At 36.2% G+C, this 25,063-nt stretch overlaps 1 protein-coding gene across 1 annotated transcript; it reads right to left on the bottom strand.

Moving 5' to 3' along the window:
* Positions 1-2,392: 2,392 nt before the first annotated feature.
* On the bottom strand, positions 2,393-24,766 carry LOC145663949 (tRNA-splicing ligase complex subunit RTRAF). The gene is made up of 5 exons (XM_081730174.1): positions 24,509-24,766; positions 20,741-20,965; positions 11,761-11,856; positions 7,584-7,744; positions 2,393-2,723 (listed from the first exon to the last, which is right to left on the bottom strand). Exons 1-5 carry the CDS (start codon positions 24,567-24,569, stop codon positions 2,520-2,522), a joined length of 747 nt encoding a protein of 248 aa, XP_081586300.1. The 5' UTR covers positions 24,570-24,766; the 3' UTR covers positions 2,393-2,519.
* Between the last annotated feature and the right edge of the window lie 297 nt (positions 24,767-25,063).

Here is a 25,063-nt window from a genome sequence, read left to right as displayed (position 1 = left end):
TCTTTCACGTTGTTGCAAGGCAACGAAGGTCACTGACCGCGCTTTTGCCGGTAGTTGAGACGACTTGTTAAATGTCTTGTCACCAGAGCTGCTGTCTCTGTTGCGGAGCCTCTGGCAACAGCGCCTTTAGTACTTCAGGTGCTCTACCCAACTGTCAGAAGCCACCTTTCCTTGCTCACACAGTAATGTAAGACGTTCTTTTCCAGTCCGGAAGGACACGTAATAATACTTCTGGCGTCACAGAGCCAAAAAGTGTCTGATTCGTCGTTCGAGGTGTCGGAGATCAGTGACTTCTTGATAAACAAATGCTTTGAGATGGCCCCTCAGATAAAATCTAACGGTGTGAGGTCGAGCGAACGGGGTGGCCACTCAATTGGCCCTCGACGACCAATCCAGTGTTCCGGAAACCAACCACTCCCTGACACTGTATGCATAGTGATGGGGCACACCATCTTGTTGGAAAAAGCACAGAAGTCACCTTCTGGATTCAGCAGTGATGGAAACACATGTTACTGCAGCATGTCGCGATATCTACCCCCCCCCCTTCGATTCCCATGGAAGAACAGTCCGATGATACGAGTGTTCCATATCCCGCATCATAAATCACTGTTGCCACACCAATTACCCTCGAGGGATCTCTCCATGCTGGCTTTGTGTCTGACCAATAACGTTAATTCTATTTAATCGTTCACATGCAACAGAGCCTCATCACTTAACTACACACTAAGAGGTGACGTGGGATCCTGGTTACACTTCGTCACGACTCATTCTGCAAATTGCATTCTTCTATCTGGGTCATCTGTTAGGTTTTGCTGTACTAATGAGTTTGTATGTTTGTATGTATGTCTGGTACTGCGTTTCGGGATTTTCACCAAGGATGCTACAACTGCCGTTGCTGTTGCCTCATCCGTTGCAGTCCTCGGGAGTCCACTATGTTGTTTGTCGTGTACATATCCAGAAACTTTAAATTTCTGCAATATACGCGTCACTGTGATATATACAATGTTGTACCTCTCTAGATGCTGGGCATAAAGTCATCACCGATGACTCTGGCACTGCGTTCTCCGTTGATGAGAAAAAATTCAATTCTTTCTTGGAGAGCCAGGTTACAAACGAACCGTAATATCCGTATAAAACTAATTCGTGAACATGGCTATCAGTACTCAACCAAAATACTGAAAAAGAAATTATTTAACGCCCCGATTAATACCCTTTACGTTAAGGTAAATGAATGAAATTGAAAAATAATAAAGAAGGAATTTGTAAAATGAGAATGTGAGAGCAAGCCGAAAAAACTCGCGATGTGTTGACCACAAACTTTCATGGATTGGTATTGAGCCAGCGATCCCTCATACCACCAGATGCGAGTGCTCCACCACTAAAGGATCATGCTTTCACTGTATTACAATTACTTACATATAGAAGATTATGACAATCCAGTGGGAGGATAGACACATTAATTTACTATCTTTCCGAAAGTATATTGCCATATATTTCAAGAAAGAGAAATCTAGACAATTTAATTACTTTTCAATCAATCCTTCACGGAATAGAATTGTACTGAATACTTTACAATTTACAATACAAATTACCGTGACAGATTATACGAGGCGCACTCGGAAAGTAACCTCCGATTGGTCACTGTGCGTGAAGTAGTGGGGACAGTGCTACCATCTTTGCACAGACGTGAGCGGTAGATCAGTCTGCATCCAGCCGTGGTTGTCTGATCACTAGTTCCACTTTTGTAGCGTCTCAAAATGTGTGGTGCAACAGAAAACCCCGCCAAGTGCAAGCTGTTATACGTTCCCTTATGGCAAAACAATATTCGGTAGCAGCTATTAATAGGGAACTTTGTACCGTGTATGGACCAAGTGTGTTGAGTGAAGGAGTTGTTCGTGAGTGGGTTCGTTCATTTAAAAGTGAACGAACAAACATTCATGACGAAGAGAGGAGTGGTAGGCCATCAGAGGTCACTGATGAACTCGTTCATCGATGGAACAGTTTGTGAAAATCGACGTTTCACAATCTCGGAGCTTTCCGTTGAATTTCCACAAATTTCCAGGACTGTGTTATATGACGAAGTGACACATCGGCAACTGTGGCCTACAGGAAGGCTCAAGGCACAGGCGAGAGATTTTAATGTTGATGGAATTTCTAAGCTAGTGTATAGATATAATATGTGCTTGAATGTTTGCAGAAATTATGTTGAAAAATAGAGCAAAGTAGTAGTTTTCAGATTTATATAATAAATTATTCTTATTTACTTCGGTGTTTCTTTTCTTAACCAATCGGAGATTACTTTCGGAACAGCCCTCGCAGTTCGATTTGTATTCCACATACCAAGAAAACAGCCTCAAAATCAGAAACTCTGGGTTTAAATAAAACAAAAATATGTTTTTCGATAGCATTTAACAGTCACTTTATTGCATACTTATACTTACAAAGTCATCCTTAAAAATTACATTCATACTTACACATACGTAAACAGCATAATCTCTCAAAAGCATATACAACAGATCTTATTTGCCAACCTTTCCGAGTTTCGTATCAGTTTTAGGATTAGCAGTTACCGATTGAACAGCTACTATGCATTCGTTGATTCTCGTCTGCAGATCTCTCAAATCATGGATGTAGAGAAGACGGAGGATTTTAGCAGCTTGATTCAGTACATAGTCACCCGTATCAAATCCTAAGTCAGCCTCTTGGAATGGGAAAGCTTTTCCCTGTATTGTATGGGAAAAAGAAACGTAGCTTCCTTAGTAATATACGGGTCAAAGTTCATATACAGGTTATTTGGGTAAGATTCAATATACTAAATAAATTAAGTACTTGTATTTTTTGTTAATATAAACTGCTTGAAGAGGTGTCTAACAAGCAAACTCTAAAGTTACCTTGATCATCTCTATCTTATTCTAGATTTATTTAAATAGTCAGGGACGTACGCAGAGGGTGGGTGTCAGAAAATAACGACTTAACTGTAAACTTAGTGTAATTTTAGGACTGATTTTATGTATTTTAGTGAAATATATTTTTATATTTACTTTGGACTCCTCCAAAAGCTTTGAACCCTCCCGCAATAAAGTCCTGCGTACGTGCCTGCAAACAATCATATAAACGATTTTTTACTGACTACTGTCAGCACTGTCAAGACAGGTGAGAAGATAGGGAATTTACAGGGAACATAGAATAATTACAACGTAACAAAAAAGTTATTGTTATTCGTGATCAGAAATAGACACACAGCACAGGTACTTTAGGGCTCTAAGTAAATTCTATCAGCATTAAGCATCTTTACCAACGTTTCGCAATGCGCTGGCGATAAAACTTAGGGGTCTTGGAAGCAAACAAGTTCATTAGTACGTCCTAAAGGTTCGCCTCATTATTGAAGGATTTCACGACGGCGGTTGTCCAGGGAACGGAACAAGTGGTAATCTGATGGTGCTAGGATCCGGTGAATGTGATGGATGACAGCGTCGCTGAATGATATCCATGGTCGTCTTTGCCACTTGGCCTCGCGTACAGTACACTCTTGCAATTAACCATGCTGCCTCCTTCTGTTGCAATGCATTTTGCACCCACCTCACCTGATGTGAGTACAGGTCCGCAGTGATGTGGCCTGTTGGTACAAGCTTGTAATGCACCACCAAGCGACCAGACACAGAGCACTGATGAGTATTGCTTGTGTAGATTTAGTAGTCATCTTGAGGTGGGAGACACAGGGTCACGTGGTGACAACCAATGTCTGGTACGCTTGAGAGTGTCATATTGGACCTACTTTTCGTCATTCGTGGGCACTCGATCAAATATGCCTGTGTTGCGGTGCCGAGACAGCAACGACAAACACACTGTCATATGTTGTTTCTTGCTGTCTGCCGACATTGTATAGGTACCCACTTGCTTAACTTCTATGTGATGCAGGTGTACTCTGTTTCTACAGAAAGCTGGAAGTGTTCGGCAAGCTCATCTGATCTCGTCATTCAACATCTGTATTCGTCCAGTGAACTACTGGAACCAATGCCTGGTGATGGGTCTGTTCAATAGTTCTAAACCGATGCGTTGCGACACACTGGTGTGTCAAACAGTCCCCTAAGGTGTATCGCGAAATTTTAGAATTTAAAAATCATGGAAGAATGTAATAATAATTAGTTAAAATCGAGACAGACTGTACCAGTCAACACTCCAGCGGTACAATAATGCTCAGTGCTATGTAGTCATTATAAAAACTAACTAATTGGTTTCAATATTACAATAGATATTATTATTAATAATAATAAAAATATCAAACAAGTGTGTTACGATGTCATGGACGTTGTCAAAAAAGGTTGGGAACCACTGGGTTCGTTCACCGCATTCCTCCCAAACCTGTATATTCGACAACTTGGTATGGCTGCTGACAGGCTCACCTTAAAGTCAAATGGCAAGTAACAGCAAACTACCTGTTTCTACACTTTCATTTCTCTTCCAAATATGATTGCAGTGTGCGCCCAGCGTGTCTGTATTGGGGCAGGTCAATTGTCACACTAACTCTTCTTCTTCTTCTTTTTTTTTTCAGGTACTAAGTTACTTTATTTGCCCCTGAGCGCTTCATCAAATGGGATGTCAAAAACGGCACGAACTTTTTTGGTTACCTTGTATGTACGCTAACATAGCAGTAAATATAGTTAGTTACTACCTATACAATTGATTCTCTTCCGTTCTCTCTTCTAAAAGTCCTTCATTCTCACCTATATCTTGAAAATGCTAACAGAAGTCAGCGATTCCATACTCCCCTTGTAGAGGCCAAGTTTACTGCAGTGGAATATTTTACGGAAGCACCAACTTTAACGTTTGAATAGAAACAGATCTGCCTCTGTATTTTTTTTTTTAATGAATCCCTAATAATCTTCAAAAGTGCAAGATAAGTACCTTTTGACTTCATTTACTTATAAGATGTCTCTAGTCTACCTTCTACGATTACACGCATGCACGGGTGCCCGAAGAAAATTTTATATGGGGAGAGGGGCATCTCCCTGGTTGCTATATTACGTTTGGTAGTTTTTGCGTTAAGAAAATAGTGCCATCCCGGGTCCCAGTGCTGTAAATATACATTATACATTTTCGTGAGCCAGGGTGGATGCCCTCCATTCGGGCTCCATGCACAGATTCTAGTTCTGAGAAAAATAACTCACGACACTGACAACGAGCTGACTGATTACCCACAAAAATATTCTTAAATTCACTAATATTAGATACTGCATGATTCATTCATGTTAATGACACCTATATACCTCATGCTTACTTAATCACATTATTTCAAATACCTATGGTATAATATATATATATATATATAAACGCTACTGATCAAGGAAAACAATGAAATCGAGGGACTAAAAAGACAAATATGCTCAATGTATACTCAAAATTCTTGGGAGTTATGACCTCGATATACTGACTAACAACTATCATTTGAAGCGTTTTGGTTGGTGGTTTCCACGTGGTATTGTAAATCGCAGAATTTATCTAGCAACGGAGTGTTTCTTGTGTGCAAAATAACCCGACATCAGGTCATGTTACACTGTTTGAAATTACAAAATCAGTCTCGCCGTTCGAATGAGTCACGTTGTTAACTATGATTTGGTTTAACGGTCAAAATGGCACGTACCCTGCTAAGAGATTTACATATTACTTGTTAGTAAACTAACTATATATTAATAAGTTTGATGTTACCAGGAGTAATAAGCAAGTAGATGTCTAATTAATGGTGTTGGAGTTCATTCTGAAACCACTGAGTACCACCATGCTCCCCAAACAACAATGGACCTTCCAACAGAATTCTGCTCTCGCGCACACGGCACGATCAACACAGACTTCATCCAACGTCCCAGACTTCATCTCTACACAAGTGGCCCTCTAGCAGCCCGGATCGGAACCTGCTCGACTACAAACTGGAGTCAATGCTTCAATCAATGGCCTGTAAGAAGAGACTCTCTAATATGGACTGTCTGAAGCACGCCTTGGTCAAGGCAGCCCGCCACTTCCCCATAGACACTGCTCGTAATTCCATTGACGAATGGCCCGCTAGACTTCGGGCCTGCATCCAGGCTCAAGATAGACATTTTGAATACTGATTGGAGCTCATCATACTCCACACTTCCATGTATCAGGTTCCAAAGCATATCAATGTATCGTCACCACTGTGTCTGTTTCGTTTCCAAACATCTGACAGAATTTATGAAATAAATAGATATATCAAATTTCAATGTTTCTGTGTGTGTCAGTTAAGCTCAGCTGGTCGTTTTGAGATATTTCGAATGGTTAAATTTTACTGCTGACACAGAATAGTTACAGACAATGCTTCAATGAGAAATTGTACGCACCAAAATATTTTTAACTTTCAGCTGTTCAAAGGAAAAGACTAGTATTTTATCAGCATCTATCTTCTGCGTTACAAACAATTTCTCAGAAAATAATTCATAAACAAAATGGAATAAAATCTGTCCGTTTTGCATCCCACAGTACGACTTATAAGCTAGAGGGGAAAATGATTAATGAAAGCGAATTATTATAAAATGAATTGATACAATGGAAGATGTGGAAGAAAACGGCAAAACTTTAAATTCGCCTACGAACGAACAGTCTTGAGTTTATCCACTACAAACTCTCATGGCCTCGGATTGAACCAGAAAATACTCAACCTGCTACTGTCCAACTGCAGAATTTATTAAAATCACATTGGAATTATTTACATATGAAGCTATTTCCATAATTATCTTTTATTGTTCAATTGTTATACTTACAATAAATTACTTCGATATGCTTTTTACCAGCTAGTTTATACTTTGTCTTTTTACTCATCTTGTATTATTTTTATTATTATTTTCAGAGCTATCCTACGTTAAATCGGTCAAGTATTAAGTAGCAAACATCAGAAATTTAACGAAGCTAATCTCACCCAAGCAAATATATAAATTAAATTATAAAATCCCAGATTCAGAATGTAGAGGAACTTCGTTACAGCCGTTACTGGGATTCAAATGAACTCGCTAACAAAATTCCAAGTGATAACCAACACTATCAAATTACATTTCTAACACCACTCATTCGACTAACACACTTACTTATTAGTTAGTTACGCGGAGAGCTATTTGCTAAAGAAGTCGTGTAATGATTATGTATGACAAGCAAACAGTCGTATCAAATATAAAAAGGAAGTTGATTTGTTTATTTGCATTAACAATCCTCATTTGACTTAAATTTCAGTGCGGACGCTGTAATGTTGCCATACAGTTTAAACAGAGCTCGGTTTTCCTGCAAGAGCGCATTCGTGGCTAAGCGGTTAGCGTACGCGCCTTTGGCGTGCGAGACCCAGGTTCGATTCCCGGTGGGAGCTAATGGGGTTTAGATTCCACGTTAATCAGTAGGTCCCGTCTCATATAGCCTCGCAGCTGAAAGGGACGTTAACTCAAAATCAACCCAACTTAACTCGGTTTCCCTTCACTAAAAGCAGAAACACTAACGAATAGGCAGGAAGGATGCAATGACAGAATTTGAATGCTAATATAGTGTCGCACAAAAAACCCATATCATTAAAGAGGAACTATTACCTTAACAATAATATCGTTGGGATTCTCCAAAGCTTCTGCTGAGAGTCGCTGACGGATTACTTTACTTACAGCCTTCAATGTAATTAAATGATCAGGATGTGGAGTCACTTTAACCAGTTGTGCTAAAGCATTCACACCATTCTTAAAGTCTGGGCTGTCAACTGGAACACAAAAAATTTAATTAAATTTGATGGTATGCTTTAGAACAAAGCTTTCTCAAAATAAATTCTATAAAATCAGTTATTTTATTTTTAAACAAGAGGGAAACCTGATTGTTTTCAAAATGTATACAAACAACACATCTGGTAACTTCATTATATAAGAAAAAAGAAAAAAATAAGAAAACAGTCGAAATTACAAGTTTATTCATGTCTATGTTGAAAAACATACGATAGGTGATTCATGTCCATGGCAGGTTATATATTAAACCAAACAAAACACAATTCTGTTTCAATTTACTGAAAGATGATACAAGTATTTATGGGGTGAAAGGCATGTTAACTTAATAATTAAGAGCTCCCTCGTGGCTCATTGCTTACGCGCCTTTGGCTTAGGAGACTCGGGTTCATTTCTCAGCGGAATTTGTCCACTACACTCTTACTTATTCAGGGATCGAACAAGGACCCTACGCACCAGAGGTGAGCGCTCTAACCTGAGCCACCGTGATCCCCTGACTCTCAGAAGTGAGGTTGAACGCTCATCTGTCCGTACAACTCTTTCGAAGTAATCCTATTTTTTTCATTCGTCAGCTTAAGAATCACGGATTTGGCAAGGGAATTAAGAGAACAAGGTAAACTGAACAGATACCTTTCACGCACAGGATTTCTTCAAAATATACACACACATAAAAACATATATTATATGTGCCAAATGGAGAAAAATCACCAATTCATTTATAAGTTCGAATTTAATAATATACGGACTGACAAAATGCAAGACAGAAACCAACAAACAAAAAGGATTTCAAGCAGTATGTACAGTTACCAGCAATAAATGAGTACACATACTCTGCATGTTCTGTCAGGTCCTACCTTTATTTAAAAAAACTGAGTTTAAAATGGTTAACTAGTTACGATGTTATTGATGGAAGAACGTGTAGAGTACGTATGCCAATTTGAAAACGAATGCAAGGAACATACTTTATTAAATTTTGTGAGCAGAAATCGTAGGGCAACGGTCATTTCACGGCGTGCTCCAGAAAAGTTTTGCTTTATGTTTAGCAACATGGGTTTCGACTTTTTGTGTCGATGTTCATACTTTCAAACCACATGGACACCGATCTCGTGAGTGAAGAAATGAAATCTTTGAGCTTTACGTCCCACGGTTATGCCGGCTAGGCTAAAGGAGACGGTGATGATGAGAAATGGGTGAAATGAAGAAAGTGGAGGAAAAGGGAAAATCCCGAGGAAACCCACGCACACGGTGTTTGTCCACCACAAAGTTCACTTGGCAGGAGCTGGAATCGAACCCGGGACCCCATGCACCAGAGGTGAACGCTCTAGTACTGAGCCACCGCGGCCCGACTCGGGAGTGAAAAGTGGTGACTTTTCATGTATTAAGGTGCGTAGCGGAGATGTTAGCGCACCAGCACGGAAGCCAGAGATCCATATTCGACTCTCGGTTCAGTTCCGGATTTTCTTCACTCGAGAAGCCAGCAAATATTTACAAAAGAAAGAAAATAAAGCAAAATTCACCCAAATTTCCACGGTCTACATTTTAAAGTTATTAATTTTGAAATTATTCGAATATGTATCTACAACGTTCTGGCTAGTATGATTCGCTATTAGCTTCAACATCCTGCTTGTAAGAGCGAAATTTTTAAAATTCTGTTAAGTGTTTGGACATTTGGTTCACACAGAATAGCTATACAATTTAGTCTATTCCTTTCTTTACTATTTCGAGTTGAGAAAAGCAGAGGTTGACCGGATGTACTCTAATACTGAAATCGTTGAAGGATAAGTGGTTAGCGTTAATTGCTTGGAGCTCACCGGAGAATCGAACTTGTCTCTCCCGCACAAAACGTGAATATTCTACACATTCTTGAGGAAATTCGAAGTAGTTTGCCTAATTTGTATATCATTCGAGAACTTATTTTGTTGTTAAGGTGATTCGGCAGTAAAGCACTCACCGCCGTGTATAGAGCTTCTCTCTGGATAGTCCCCATATAGAGGGCTCTCTCATGCTCTAAGCTGGATGGCGGTGGTTGAGTAGTCACCTAAAGTCACCACAATGAATGAATTATCCATTTTTCAGCACATGAGAGATGGATGGAGGAAATATCGATACCTGTAATTCGCTTTATTGCTATTGTATACTCTGTTTAAACAATATATATACAGGGTGTTTCAGGTAAAACGTCCAGTGCTTATAAATCCGAAATGGCTGAGAATAAAAAGATGAAACAAAAACTGAGATAGGAAAATGTCATAGGGCGCATCACATGGTGTTGTTGTGGTGACCCACACAGGGCCCTCCTTCAAGAGAGTCCAGGGGCCAACTTCACAGTTTCAAATGGGAACATGTATTGAATCATACCTCATTCAATAGTCCTTGAAATACGAAACAACTTTTGTAGGAAACAATTTTCGATTTGGGGCACCGTTTTCAAAATGGCCGCAAAAAGTCCTGTATCAGTTTGAAGTTGGTACCTGGGCCCCCTTCACGGAGTTTCCTGAGGGCCACCACAACACCACCACTTGATATGCTTTATCATCGTTTCTATCTCAGTTTTTGTTTCATCTCTCTATTCTCAGCCGTTTCTGATTTAAGCCTATAAGCACTGGACGTTTTATCTGATATAGGACCCACTTTTTGCGGCCATTTAAAAACGGTGGCCCAAATCGAAAATTGTTTCCTACAAAAGTTGTTTCGTTTTTTAAGTACTATTGAATGAGGTATGATTCAATACGTGTTCCTATTTGAAAATTTGAAGTTGGACCCTGGGCCCCCTTGAAGGAGGGCCCTGGGGGTCACCACAACAACACCATGTGATGCGCCCTATGACATTTTCCTATCTCAGTTTTTGTTTCATCTTTTTGTTCTCAACCGTTTCGGATTTATAAGCACTGGATGTTTTATCTGAAACACTCTGTGTATGTATATAACATATAAACTATATTTGGATTTGATAAGAAATTGACACCGTTAAGCAACAATGAAAATTTTCGATAGCTAATCTTAATATCCTTCCCTTACAGAAATCAATATCCTCCACCCATCTCCCATGTGCTGGAAAATCGATAATCCATTCATTGTGGCGACTTTAGGTGACTACTCAACCACAGCCATCCAGCTTAGAGCATGAAAGAATCCTCTACATGGGGATTATCCAGAGAGAAGCCCTATACAACCGGTATCCGCAAGTTCAGACTTTAAAACTTTGCAACGGACAACACTGTCTGCATGGTTTTTCCTTTCCTCGTTCAACTCCCTCGTGGCCATATAGTTAACTTACGTGTCTTCCTCGAGGAGACCCGGGTTCGATTTCTGGTGAGATTCGGACCCCATATTAAACTCTAAGTCCACGTCTCATATAGCCTCGGTACTCAACGGACGCTAAACCCAAAATCAACCTATCGTTTCCTCACTCTTACTCATCCATCACTTCAACGTCGTTTATTTTAATACCACAGATCATCTTTAACCTACATGGCATAACGACAAGTCATTAAACTGAGACTTTCATTCACAATCTATTTTATTTAAATACCATTTACAAATTGTATAAGTTGTCACTGTTATAAGCATTCATACCTTTAGTTAAAATAAAACTGAAAATGCATTTACTTTATTTGTGATTATGCTTTAATTACTGTTAAAGCCATCTTTGGGGTAAATGTCTTAAAAGAAAATCTCGAGCTGATTCGTGGATCACGTACCTGTTTCCTCATTAAAACTGTTTTATTCTGAGTCTAAAACAAGGCTCGTTACTGCACTTAAAAAATTTGAAAAGTCAAGATAAAACGTAGTTTTACGAAGAACATATGCATATGATCCACAAAGCAACTTTATAATAAATTTTCCTCAAAGATGGCTTTAGCAGTAGTTGAAGCCAAAATATAGGAAGCATAAAAATTATCGCCAGAAATAAAGTAAATAGAGTTCCCATTTTATTATAAATATCCATTTACAAATGTTTATTTGTAACTTACGCGTTAACATTTAACTGAATACTTACAATCAAGATTATCCAAAGGATTCTGAGAAACTACTTTCGGTGTATTGGCCATATTCTTCTTTACATTTTCAGCAGTTTGATTCTTGTATTTATCCACTGGAACGGAAAGGAAAGCAAAAATATTCATAATTATGAAGATAACCCACCACAGGAAGCACTATAAATTGTAGAAAATTTAAAATAAAATCGATTGGTATTTACGTGCTACGAAGCACGAAATGAAAAACCAGATCCCTCGGAACAATTTACAAGAACTAATTTCTATTCTATCAGGCCTTGTTTCCATTTTGTACTAATACACAATAACACACTGAGCAAGGCTATGTGAAAATATGTAAAAAGAAACACTATCACGTAACAGTTTCAACACAATAACTGTTACATGATACTGTTTTTTTTTTAAAAAAAACATATTATCACATAGCCTTGCTAAGAACTAATTTGTAGCATATTTGATATGATGTATCTACATAATACAGGGTTGGCAAAAACCATGGTTTTTATTAAAAAAACCAAAAAAACCGGTTTTTTTGGTTTAAACCAGGTTTATTTGGTTTAAATAATTTGCTCTATATATTCATATCATATATGGACAGAAATAAGTTTGTTTCGCCTTGATGTTATTATGCAACAACCGGGTTATGCTGGAAGGGGTCACATAAGCTTAAAGCGGAATAACAACTGCTTCTCGAGTTACATCCGAGAAAAATTGTCCTCCATTGGAACTCGGAACCAGGACTAATTGGCCACAAATGCGATACGTCTGCCGACTCACTCACGAAGGAATCCTGATAAAAATACGTTGTACTGATCTTTACATGTTTCTTAATATAACTATCAAGAGTCATTTCAGAAGGACAAAAAGATACACAGTTGCACAAGTGAGACCATTATACAGAATTACATATGGACAATTTCGAAGTACTACGGAGTACAGAAGAACTAATTTAGTTCAAGTTAGTTAACAACGACTTTTATTGGTCCAAATTAAAGAAATACGACGACTTAATATGCATATCAGTAAGAAAAGTGTATAAAGATACGAATTATTTGAGTCCACTTTGGCTCAGACTCATTTATACATAAATATATACCAAAGATACTTCTCATTTCACTAAATGCCTCTCGTGGGGTCTGTATGACCCCCTCCCCACACACACACAAAAGTATGCCATTTCGATGTATTTTATCAATAGTAAACATTGAAACGAAACAATATTTAGAATTTTCTTTGATTGCAATTACACAACAATAATAACTACAAAAAAATCACAAAACAAACATTTATAAACTTATATTTAAAAAAGTTGCTTTTGTAGTATAATCTTTTTGAGTATTGAATGGGGAATTTAGGTCTGAATATAATACGAATAATATACGGGAGTGAAACGTGATAGCCCACAAATGTGTGTTCATCAAGATTTTACAAACACTTACACTTTTACGAACATTTTTCGTTTTTTGGTTTAAACCAGTTGGTTTTTTTGAAAAAACCAGCTGGTTTAAACCTTGGTTTAAACCAGCCAACCCTGACATAATACAATAAAGAAACAACATAATGATCCTCAATTGGATACGCCTTCCCAAAATTATCATAAACGTTCATTCGTAGAGTTAGGACGTCCTCACTGGTACACCATGAAATAAGGAATTGTAACCAAACTTTTGTCTGTGAAAGTACAGAACACCTCCTTAACATTTATTTTCAATCATAATTTTCCTTCGTTCTTTACCAGACAAACTCCAGGAAGTTCTTTTTAAAAGTGAACGAACTTTCCTTTACAATTATTGGAAGTGTTCAGCAGAGAGACGCCAGTTAAAAGCGATAAGAAAACATTAATGCTTCACATTGCGAAGTGCATGCGTTAGAATTGCCAACTACACATCCACTTTTTCAAACTTGACAAATGCGTTTTTTTTTTTTTTTTTTTTTTTAATGGGCTGTTTTCTTCTGTATATAAACATATGACTACAATTATTTTATTCAATTTTAACACACAGTTGGTTGGAAACTCTATTTCAGAACCTAGGAACACTGTTTCAAGTATCTCAGCAAAGGATTAAAATTGATGTTGCCAGGACTCCTTTTTCAGCTAGTGCAACTATTCCATATTAACATATAGAAACACTTCTCTGCTTTTTAGTTGGGTTTCATGAATGGGCAATCCTTCGGAAAACCTGGGATATTCCCTTTTTCACCTGCCAGAACAACCAACGCTGAGAACATTTTTCGGTTCTTCAGTAGTGTTGATTTGTACTCTAAGGTAAGAAAAGAATTTAATGTTCTAGCACTCCTATATGCGAAGTTTTCTATATTACAATAGCACATAGCAGCAGAGTAATCCAGTTTGCATGAAATATTCATTTCAGATTAAAAAAAAATTGCATGAAGTATTCATTCCAGATTTAAAAAAAAAAAATGCATGAAATATTCATTCCAGATTTAAAAAAAAAAAAAAAAAGTATGGATTAACACATTTCAATATTAGATTCTACAGACATTTACTTAGTATGATGGAATTTGGATTAACGTATTTCAATATTAGATCCTACAGACATTTACTTAGTATGATGCAATTAGCAAAGTCACGTATAAAGTACTACACGCAGTTAACAAAAAATTGGCTACTTACCAATGAATACTCCCTTGAAAAAAAATTTTTTGAAGGTTTTGACGTTTCGGAACTCTCAGCTGGTTCCTTCCTCAGTGGCAAGGTAAAAAAGATTAAAACGGAAAGGAGAAAAAAGGAGTAAAACCAGGAATACATATCACTATATAAAAGTAACGAACAAAAAAGATCCTGAGAATAACAGAGCAGAGTGAAAAAAGAATGAACTAAATAAAAAAAGAACGTGGTGTCTATGTTAGACCACTATTGCCAGATCCAAAGTATGCATCAAAGGTAGGTACCCAAGTTCGATCAATGTTGCCAGTATCAAGGTTCAATGCAGGTTTGTATTTATGAATAAAGAACGATTCCTTAATTTCCCGTTTTTTTTTTTTTTATTTATTTATTTTGCTGAACCTATTACCTTAACCAGTTTTATATAACCATTTTTGTAATATACACAGCTTATAACAGCTTTCTTGTCCTATTTTATATAAAAACTGTATTTCTTCATTGAGATCTTTTTGACGGTCACAAATTAATAAGACATTGATCTTTTTGACGGTATTAATTTGTAACCGTCAAAAAGATCTCAATGAAGAAATACAGTTTTTATATAAAATAGGACAAGAAAGCTGTGTATATTACAAAAATGGTTTAATCAAACACGTAGATCGCTGCAAGTCCCCAAAGCGGTAACTTCCAAAGAAGCAAAAACTTGGATTGGAATTCCTTAATTTCCACAACTTTCAACAAAAATTCAACGTATTCTTGCAAAGCATGTAACGGCCCCAAAAGTACCGCTACATTTTGTTTCTTAATTTGCTTTTCTTTGTTCGTAATATTAATTTATTAATTAGTTATTTTCTGTTCTTTGCTATTTTTCAAAAATTGTTATATTAAAACATTATATAGTAGAACCTATGAAAGCCAGAAGTCATGACATTTCCTTGTAATGTCACGTCGTAGGATAGAAATTTGGGAGTAGAAGAAAAGAAAGTTGTATTGAATATACATTTTTTCCTTAGTGATTCTTGGTTTGTAAAGTGTTCGTGTTGTTATATTATGAAGTTTTAAATTATTTCTGTCCTACGAATCATTCTTTACTTTTATATTGCCATGAATAATTGAAATTACATCTGAAAGTAGCTTACATAGTCAAATGTTATGGAATATATTATGCAGCAGTTTCTAGAACAATCTAAATTTTGCACAGTAGGAGTGGTAATGCCTTGTGAATGAAACGTTATTCAAACATTTATCATAGCACACGTCTTAACGTAGTTTAAGCTGTTCCTCCATAATATACTGTATTTATATATTTTAATTCAACTATTGCAATGTGATGAATTGAAGGGAGAAATGCAAAAGAATAAGTAATTTTGCTAAGATGAGATTTAATTGATATGAATGAATCGACGATGTAATTATGTATTATTGTTATAAGATATTGGATCATATGAAACGACGAATTATGAATTAAGAAGATTAATGTATTATATGAAAAGTAGTCTTCAAGTTGATAGATTAATGTAGTTACTCTCGTCATTCTCTACGTTGTGATGTTATGCAGAATTTCAGAGGAATAGTTAGGAAACTACCGTGCTATTGATGTCACATATGCTGTATAATTCGTATAGATATCTATTATAAATGCAAATTGAACTTTAGATCCATTACCCTACTATATATTTGTGGATATTAAAGCATTATTACTGATGGAAGATTGTTAAAGATCGTTATTAATTGAAGATCTCTTAGCTGAATTCCATAGCATAGACATATGTAGTTTTAGATAATAAGCGCTCGTCGATGGTCATCCGCTTCCCTTTAGCTCCTGTTCTTCGCAAGCAAATCAGATGCGTTATTCACTTGTACTTTCTATTAAGATGGCGACCCAAGAGCTTACCTTTTCAGAAGTGAAGAGGAACGAATTTAGTTGATGTCCACTTCTTGGTACATACGAAGAAATGGTGGAGCATCACAAGCATAACATATCTGCTTCAAGTATTCCCCCCAAATGTTTACAAAAACATCTCACTGAATTTAAAAGCTATTTTGTCGATCCATTAAATAAGGCAGGTATTTACCGCTTCCATTGCGAATGTGATTCCTCGTACATTGGCCAAACTAAACGTAATATTAACATGCGTGTGAAGGAACATGTTAGACAATCAAAAAAGTCACAAGAAGAAGGCATGTCGGGTTTAGCGCTTCATCTAAAACAACATTCACATAATATAAAACAGGTTAAGATAATAGGTTCAGCAAAAAAAAAAAAAAAAAAATTTAAGGAATCGTTCTTTATTCATAAATACAAACCTGCATTGAACCTTGATACTGGCAACATTGATCGAACTTGGGTACCTACCTTTGATGCATACTTTGGATCTGGCAATAGTGGCCTAACATAGACACCACGTTCTTTTTTTATTCAGTTCATTCTTTTTTCTCTCTCCTCTGTTATTCTCAGGATCTTTTTTGTTCGTCACTTTTATATATATTTATATATGTATATGTATTCACTTTTATATATATATGTATTCCTGGATTACTCCTTTTCTTTCCTTTCCGTTTATATCCTTTTTACCTTGTCACTGAGGAAGGAACCAGTTGAGAGTTCCGAAACGTCAAAGCCTTTAAATTTTTCAAGGGAGGATTCATTGGTAAGTAGCCATCTTTTTTGTTAATTTTGAATATCCCCCATGTGCCCATGTAATTATAATTGTAATTATATTACACGCAGTGTTTAATATTGCGTTATAATCGTTGCATGACGCAATTGACGTCGATATTGGAACTGCTACCATCATTTTATATATGGAATCATCGCCACATAGAGCTATTTCTACAAGAAGATATTGCCCTCCACTTTTCCCCCCAAGTGTTTTTATAAAGCGTGAAATGTGAGATATCTGAAAAGGGAATAATAAAGTATTTTATTTAATCAATGTCTACATTACATACATGCAGTGAAATCATTTGTGTGTTTATGCATTTATTTTCGCTATGGAAAATAATCAATAAATACGACGTATACATGTAATGTTTTGGATTCTTTTACATGAATGTTGATGCTCAACGTTTCTTACGTATTATCTTTCGCAATAAATAAAAAATGCATGTATTTCGCGGGATAGTACCTTTTTGTCCCTTAATACAAGAATAAAATTAGTGTGCGTACCTTCCTACCACTTCGCGATTTAATTAAATCCTAACGAAATGGATAAATGTATTATCTTTCTCTGTAATTTTCACAAGTCACAATAGAAGTATCATAAAATTTAATAAAAAATGATACAACTAATTCTTTCACAGCTTGAAATATACTGCTATTATCCACATGTTCTGTAGCTCATTGGATCCGTACAGGACTCACACCCATACAACTGGGGTTCGGTTCTTCGTTGCTACTTGCTTTTATTTTTTTATTGATCAGGTAGGATAACAGTAAAAAGAAAAATATGATGACAATTTTAGATGTGATTCGACTTTGTGAAGTCTTTTTTCATTTATTTAGTGTCTTTTAAGTGAAGAGGATTAAGTAGGATTTTGCAAGCATAAAAACCATTCCAAATTTTTCTATTATAAAAACTAGGAATAGGTTTATAGCTGAAATCTAAAATAAACTCACTCGCATTATAGAGCATAAACAGTTATATTCAACGATATGGATTTCAGCTATTTGGTGTGTATTGCGTCGAGCGATCGAACGGTTCGTGAGATCGTGGATCCTGGTAATCTTCGAGGCTTTCCTCAACTCCTATTGTTGGAGGTGTGGCAGTTTTTTTGTTTTAAATGAAAAGTTACTATTTTCGAAGAAATGAGTAAATAAGAGTTTATTGATTAAAAACTGAAAAGGAATACAAGGCCACTCGTTTTCCTTTGTATACGAACGCTGTACGTTGTTGATCGTATAGGTAATAATTTTCACGAACTAATAGACAGTCTTATCCAATTGTTGTAGTGAAAAAGTTCACTTATACGAAATGAGATGTAATCGTCAATTTCCGCAGAATATGGAATTGAAACTTCAGTTCGTGAACTGAAGTGAGTCGAACACTTCGACAGAGCAGTTGAAAAAATTTTGAATTCCGAGTCTAAAACGTTGTGAAGAAAGAAAACTAGGTTCTGCGGTAATGCATTCGCAATCATGTTAATGGAAGACACACACACGCGGGTCCTGTTCTCTACTGTGTTAGTTCGTCGACTGACGCTTTCAGAGCGTCCCTGATGTTTTAAACTACCCTTAGAATTGGGCGTTGGCTAATTTGCATCTTACCCTAAACTTACTCTCTTTCTTATTGGATTTCAGAAGGGCGTAAGCGCTTCATTCTGAGTTTTTAGTTTTGCGCACAGCATTCCTATACTTTTAAGAGAGGAATTTGATTATACATATTTCCATATATGGTGTTACACAAAAATACATAACATTTGGTTTGCGTGGAAGCAGCTGTTCCCTTCTCCTAGTCTAAAGTTACTATCTTTTCACTCGTGATTATACACAAATGCTAACTAGTACCCTTCAACATTCTTCACACTCTATAACGTTAAATCTGAGAAAACATTACGAATAGTCATTCGTTAACTCACAGCTGCTTCTTCCATTATAAGTTTCAAAAATATAATTTACAAGTCCTACCTTGTAGGAAAGGTTTCTACTTAATGTGTTTGTTGACCTATTTTTAAAACAGTACCAAAGGCTGCAGTATTACTACGTTACTATTCACAACTGTTACTTCCGTTCTTAGATACTATATCTGTCTCCAAGTATGCAGTTGGGTTGGACTTAAAATTTTCTTAAGACAGTGCAATTTATTTTAATTACGCTAAGGGAATTCAATCGCAATATGTTGTCAATCCAACGTTTTACTTCCTTCTTACGAAGAGACTGAGGGAGAGAACTACTTGGCTTCTACTAGAACTGCATTTTCGTTAAACACGGTGTCTAGAGTTTCATTTTCAAAATTCCAGTGTATTTCTAATATAATCAGTATAAGTATCAGCAAAATTTCAATACCTAATATAATGATTTTTTAAAGTTCTTTAGGAATAATCACACTCTTGATGATTTCAAGGTTATAACTGTTTTACCATCAAAAGAACATTTTATTTGTAATATGTTTAGTTAGATTTTTTTTAATACAAATGATTTTTTAACATTTTTTTAAAGGGCCTCCCAACTTCCCTCACGGCCCTCCACCCCATCCATTGTTTTAAATGTCTAATTACAAAATGTATACAACTCTTGGTTTGGAAAAATTTACAATCTCAATGGATACAAAATAGTTTCTAAGACTATTAAAACAAATAAAAAAAAAAAAAAAGTGTTGACAAATTACCAGTTCCATGACTTTCCAGTCTGTGGATCAAAATTCCAGTATATATCCAGTATTTCCAGTATCAAAATTAAATTCCAGTATAATTCAAGTATTTCCAGTATCTGCAGACACCCTGTTAAACCAAAATAATAATAATAATAATAATAATAATAATAATTGTTCCTTTTGTAACTGAATGAAATCCAAATTGAATGGTGGACTTCATTATTTCAGGAAACCCCGGTATCTTTCCTGGTGATCTAGTGGCTAGCGCATCTGCCATTGGTGCACGGGATTGATTTGATTCCCGGTAGGACAGCAATGAAATTTTAACGCATTACGGTGGGTCGAATTCCATCTTAAACTACAGACTAGTGGTGGGCATAAAAACCGGTTTTTCGGTTTTCGGTTTTTAGAAAAACCGATTCCGTTTTTTTTAAAATTTGTTTTATTTCTGACCAGAATAGTGTTTCGTTGTTCCCCGGAAACCGAATCCATTTCCACAGAAATAGTTTTATGTGTTTTCGAAAAGTTTTCACCGAAACCAGTTTCGGTGAAAAACCGAACCGGTTTTTGGAGAAAACCGAAATGTCGGTTTTTCGGTTTCGGTTTTTATAGAAACCGGTTTTCGGTTTTTATAAAAACCGGTTTTGCCCATCCCTACTACAGACCCGTCTCATATTACCTCAGCGCTGAAAAGGGGCGCTAAACGTAAACGAACAACAAAAACAAAATAAAGAAATCTACTTTCTGAAAAAATACTACAAAAAAATTATAACTATTCACTACACAATAACCATCACAGCAACTTACAATATAAATAATAATGTGATTCCAAAATTACTGTCAAAAATGTGAGGAAACATTACGCGTGGATAGCATGTATTTTCGGGTGCAGGAAGAAGAGAGAGAAAAAAAGACATTTACCTTAGTGCAACACAAAATAGTATATACTTATATTGCTAATGTTTTACTTCTTAATTTGATACAGTAATTTGAACTATTTACCTTAGTTCGATAGAATAGCTTTACAATATACATAATACTTACCGTTGTCTGCATATTCCAATCGTACAGCGAAAGCAAGAAGCCATTCTAGTACTTCGTTAGGTTTACCAGATGTGATAGGACAAGCTAAATCTTCCTGATACTGCTTAAACACTTTGGGCCAATTTGGAGATTCAGTGTTTCTCAGCGGTTCACGATCTTCAATTTTATAATGACGTATCTTCTGGTCCTCCAGCCACAGAATGAGATTACGGTATTCCTTTGAATCTAAAAAATTAATAATAAAATTGAGTTTACAGCGTCAAAACCATATCTGTCACTTCTGGACAATTCTTCTTAACGCAAGGCAGTGGTTCCCAACCAGTGTTGAATGACGACACGCTTTACTAAATGTCTAAGAGAACGCGACCCTCTCGTTTCATATTTTTATTAATAACATTATAAGTTATAATAGTGTTAAGACTAAAAGTTTCTATAAAGAGATGACTCTTATGTAGTGCTGAGCATTGTCGCTGCAGCTGGAGACGCTGGTGCTGTCTCAAAACTGACTTTTATTAATCACTAAAGGCTTCATGATTTTTAAATCCTAAAATATCGCGACAAATCTTATGGGCAGAGTGACACATCGGTTGAGAACTACTGATGCAACATCATACAAGAATATTCACATACAAGAGAAATCCTATGGAGGACTACTGGAAATAAGAAAAGCAATGTTATTAAGGAAGAAGTTATTGAAAGATATAGATAAACAGACAATGTTAGTATCAACGAACTTAAAACTTCGTTACCGAATTCTCTACGTCTGTGTGTCTGTTATTTGTTATTTTTTCAATTTGAGCCCTCTATTTGATAGAACATCAAAAGCTATCTGAGAAAGTGATGGCATCTTTCGCATCACTCTTACCGTTCCCGAGATATTGGCCAGAAAAATGGCCGATTTCGTGAGATTTAAGAAGCCATATCTCAAGAACCGTTAAGTTATAGAGGGATAATATTGGTGTTGATTAATACCTAAGAGGATGGTGAACATTTTCCAAATAGTAACTGGTGGCCACTGTTTCCCAGATATTGGCCCAAAAAAGGTTCGAATTTCGTGAGATTTAAGGAGCCATATTTCGAGAACTGTACGTCACAGAGAGATATTTTACGAGAAAGAAAAGAAGAGGCGGATAAAAAAAAAATACTTTTACATGTAGGAATAACCACAGTTAGCCTTCCCTCTCCATTCTTTTTAAGTTCGTTCTGGCAATGCACCTGGAGTATTCTCAACTTTTTTTTTTTTTTTTTTTTTTTTTTTTTTTGAAAAGATATGTACTGAAAAAGGTAATAACTTTTTGCCGAAACGCTCATGTTTAGATAATTTTGGGTGCTACTGGAGTAAGCATTTTTTTTCTCAATGAATATTGACGCTAATATACATCCTAATAAATACATGAACTTCAACAAGGTAATACGCTCAAAAGAAAACTTTCAAGAACGATCATCCACAAAAAGCATAAAAATAACAAGAGGAAGGTACAGATTCACAATATCCAGACCACAAAACTGCGATTTTACAAGGAAAATTGAAACTCTCCACATGAAAGTGAAGAATGGGGCCTGACCACTCAGTGATGGAGCGTTCATCTCTGGTCCGAGGGGAACCAATTTCTTCATTCAATCTTACGACAGAAACTTTTCAGGCGAACATCGTGTCGGTGAGTTTCCCTGTATTATGCCGTTCCCTCCTAAATTCCCATTGTACCAATTTCTTTATAATCATTCAATCTCACTACCTATCTCCTTTACGTTACAGGGCATTTCTCTGGGACATAAATAACTCCAGACCTGTTAGTAAAGAGGAAATGAAAAAAAAATCTTTAAGCTTAACGTCCCACAGTTATGCCGGTTAGGTTTAAAGGAGACAGTGATAATGAGAAATGAGTGAAATGGTGGAAGTGGGAGGAAACGGAAGAACCCCGAGAAAACCCACTAGCACGGTATTTGTCCACCACAAAGTCCATACGGCGCGAGCTGGGATCGAACCAGGGACCTCAAGCATCGAAGGTGAACGCTCTACCACTGAGCCACCGCGCCCCCTTAAAAGAGGAAAAAAATCTGATATGTTTTCAAGAAGCCTCTCAATATGAAATAAATTTAAATCTTAGTTTTGCAGCACAAAATTATTAATTTCTTTACACAAAAACTTATGCAACACTTATTTACCTCTACTGTTGATGGTTTTGAGATGATTAATTGTGTTATATTGGATTGGTTGTTTGCATTAGTTTATTAATTTCTAATTTTGTTTGGCCAACAGTTTAACAGCAATTCATATAAATACATATATTTGGTATTCTTCAGTATAGTTCTGCGGTTTACAGTAAGTTTTGAGTGAATGATCTTACTATAGATATCTTGTCAATTCATGTGGTCCCGTCATTCATACATAATAAAAAACCTATTAGAAACTGCGGAGTGATTAAGGTTTCTAACCTTTACCTATTTAATGTGTTTTATATGGAGATAAGAAAGGAGTGTCAATTCAAGCGCAACAACTGTAGGAATTTGGAAAAATATGCCCAATTTCGATGCAAAAGGTACGTTTCACGTTCAGCTTCGATGAATAAATTAAAAAAAAAAAAAAAAAAAAAAAACGTACTTACTTGTCAGGAACGTTTTTGTAATAGATTTTTTAAAAGTTTCAGAAAAAAAAATACAATATCGCACCGCCCTTAGTAATGGTTACAATAAACGACAAAAGGAAATCCTTAATGTGTCGAAATTCGGCACGTTTACCTTATTTTACGTCCTAGTTACTTCAAATAGCGCCCACTAGTATGGTTTCGTTGCCCTAATTCTCCTTGAGGTCCTAGTTTCTAGGACGTTACGAAACATATTTCAAGGAAAACTTGGTAAAGCCAAAATATGCCATAGAACACGCTTACGTAATTAATGGCAACTGGTAAAGTTTAGGCACACCACATTTTGCAGAATTTACGAGTATTGAATTTTAATACTCTGGATGAAAATATACTATGTTTATAAGGAACAAATTTCTGCAAGCGGCAGAATTAACCACTACAGCTATGTTTTAGGCTTACAAGTGTAGGGTTACTAGTGTCAAATCATTATAAGTGCTTCACAACTGTTAATAAAAATGAGGGCATATGAAAGATGACTGTTTTAACTACTACTTTTCGACAGCAATGTATTTCTGTACAGTATACAAACAATGCATCTCAAGTTTACAAGTGTAGCGTTACTAATGTCGCACAATTACAAAGTGCTATAGAAACTCGTTCACTGAGAATACCCATATATTTTCACAACTTTTGCTCAAACAATACCCAACATCGCTGACGCATCCTTAGAACACAACCCCGCAGGTTCCGCCGTCGCCTAGCGCCTATGTTAAGGAAGACAATAAAAAGGAAATCAATGAAAGAATTAATTTTTTAACAATTATTCCGAGTGGTGTGCATAAATTTGACCTGGACGATTTTTTTTTTTTGTAGTATATTAGAAACACACATAGTAACGAACTTTGGGGGTATCTTTGAGCAAAATGCATCCTTTCCCCACAAAGACAATAGTTTTTGCAGCTTAAACTCATGCTTCGATTATTTATTCCTTCCAATAATTCTCTGCGAACATTGTCACAAATTGTGAACCGGCATTTGATGTGACGTTAACCTATACACCATTTGGAATTTGTCGTTTGTCATTTATTTCCTATCCACACTTTAAAAATATAAGTACTATTTCTACTTCTTTCGTTGTGTTGACAAATATTACACAACAAAAAATTCATTAACGCCCACTTACCATTCATATTGAAATTGTCAGGCGAAGGATAATCCAACGCCATTAATTTTCGCTTAAACATGTTCAACTTCAAAATTACAATTTCCTATAAGAGATGCTTATATTAGGTTGATTGTTTATAATTTTGTTAACAGATTTTATGTTAAGTATTCTTTGAGAATATGGTTAATCAATAATTATCGAATTTTGATTATCTTCATCGTGCACACTCCCTTTCTACATGCTGCTAAGACAGAACTTCTTCACAGATTACTTGCCAAATAAGTACAGGTGAGTGAACTATTAAAATTTCCCTCGTGGTGAGGAAAAATTCCCTTTAAATATTTCCATGAATTGATGAGGATGTCGTCATGCTAGTGCTTAAATGAGTATAAAATATTCCTGTTGAGGGAAAGAACATCCTATGGTTTTCTGCTTACCAGTGTGCAGATTGACTAATGTACAGCCTCTTTGGAAATAAATTTCTGTTAGTACATTCAGATATTATTTCTGTTTAGTGCATTTAAAATTTTACTTTGCTCATCATATTTAATTTTGCACAAAATCGATTCGTAT

Source organism: Thermobia domestica, chromosome 11 (assembly GCF_964235325.1).
Source record: "Thermobia domestica chromosome 11, izTheDome1.hap1.1, whole genome shotgun sequence".
Classification (NCBI taxonomy): domain Eukaryota; kingdom Metazoa; phylum Arthropoda; class Insecta; order Zygentoma; family Lepismatidae; genus Thermobia; species Thermobia domestica.
This window is presented reverse-complemented; position numbering and strand designations above follow the sequence as displayed.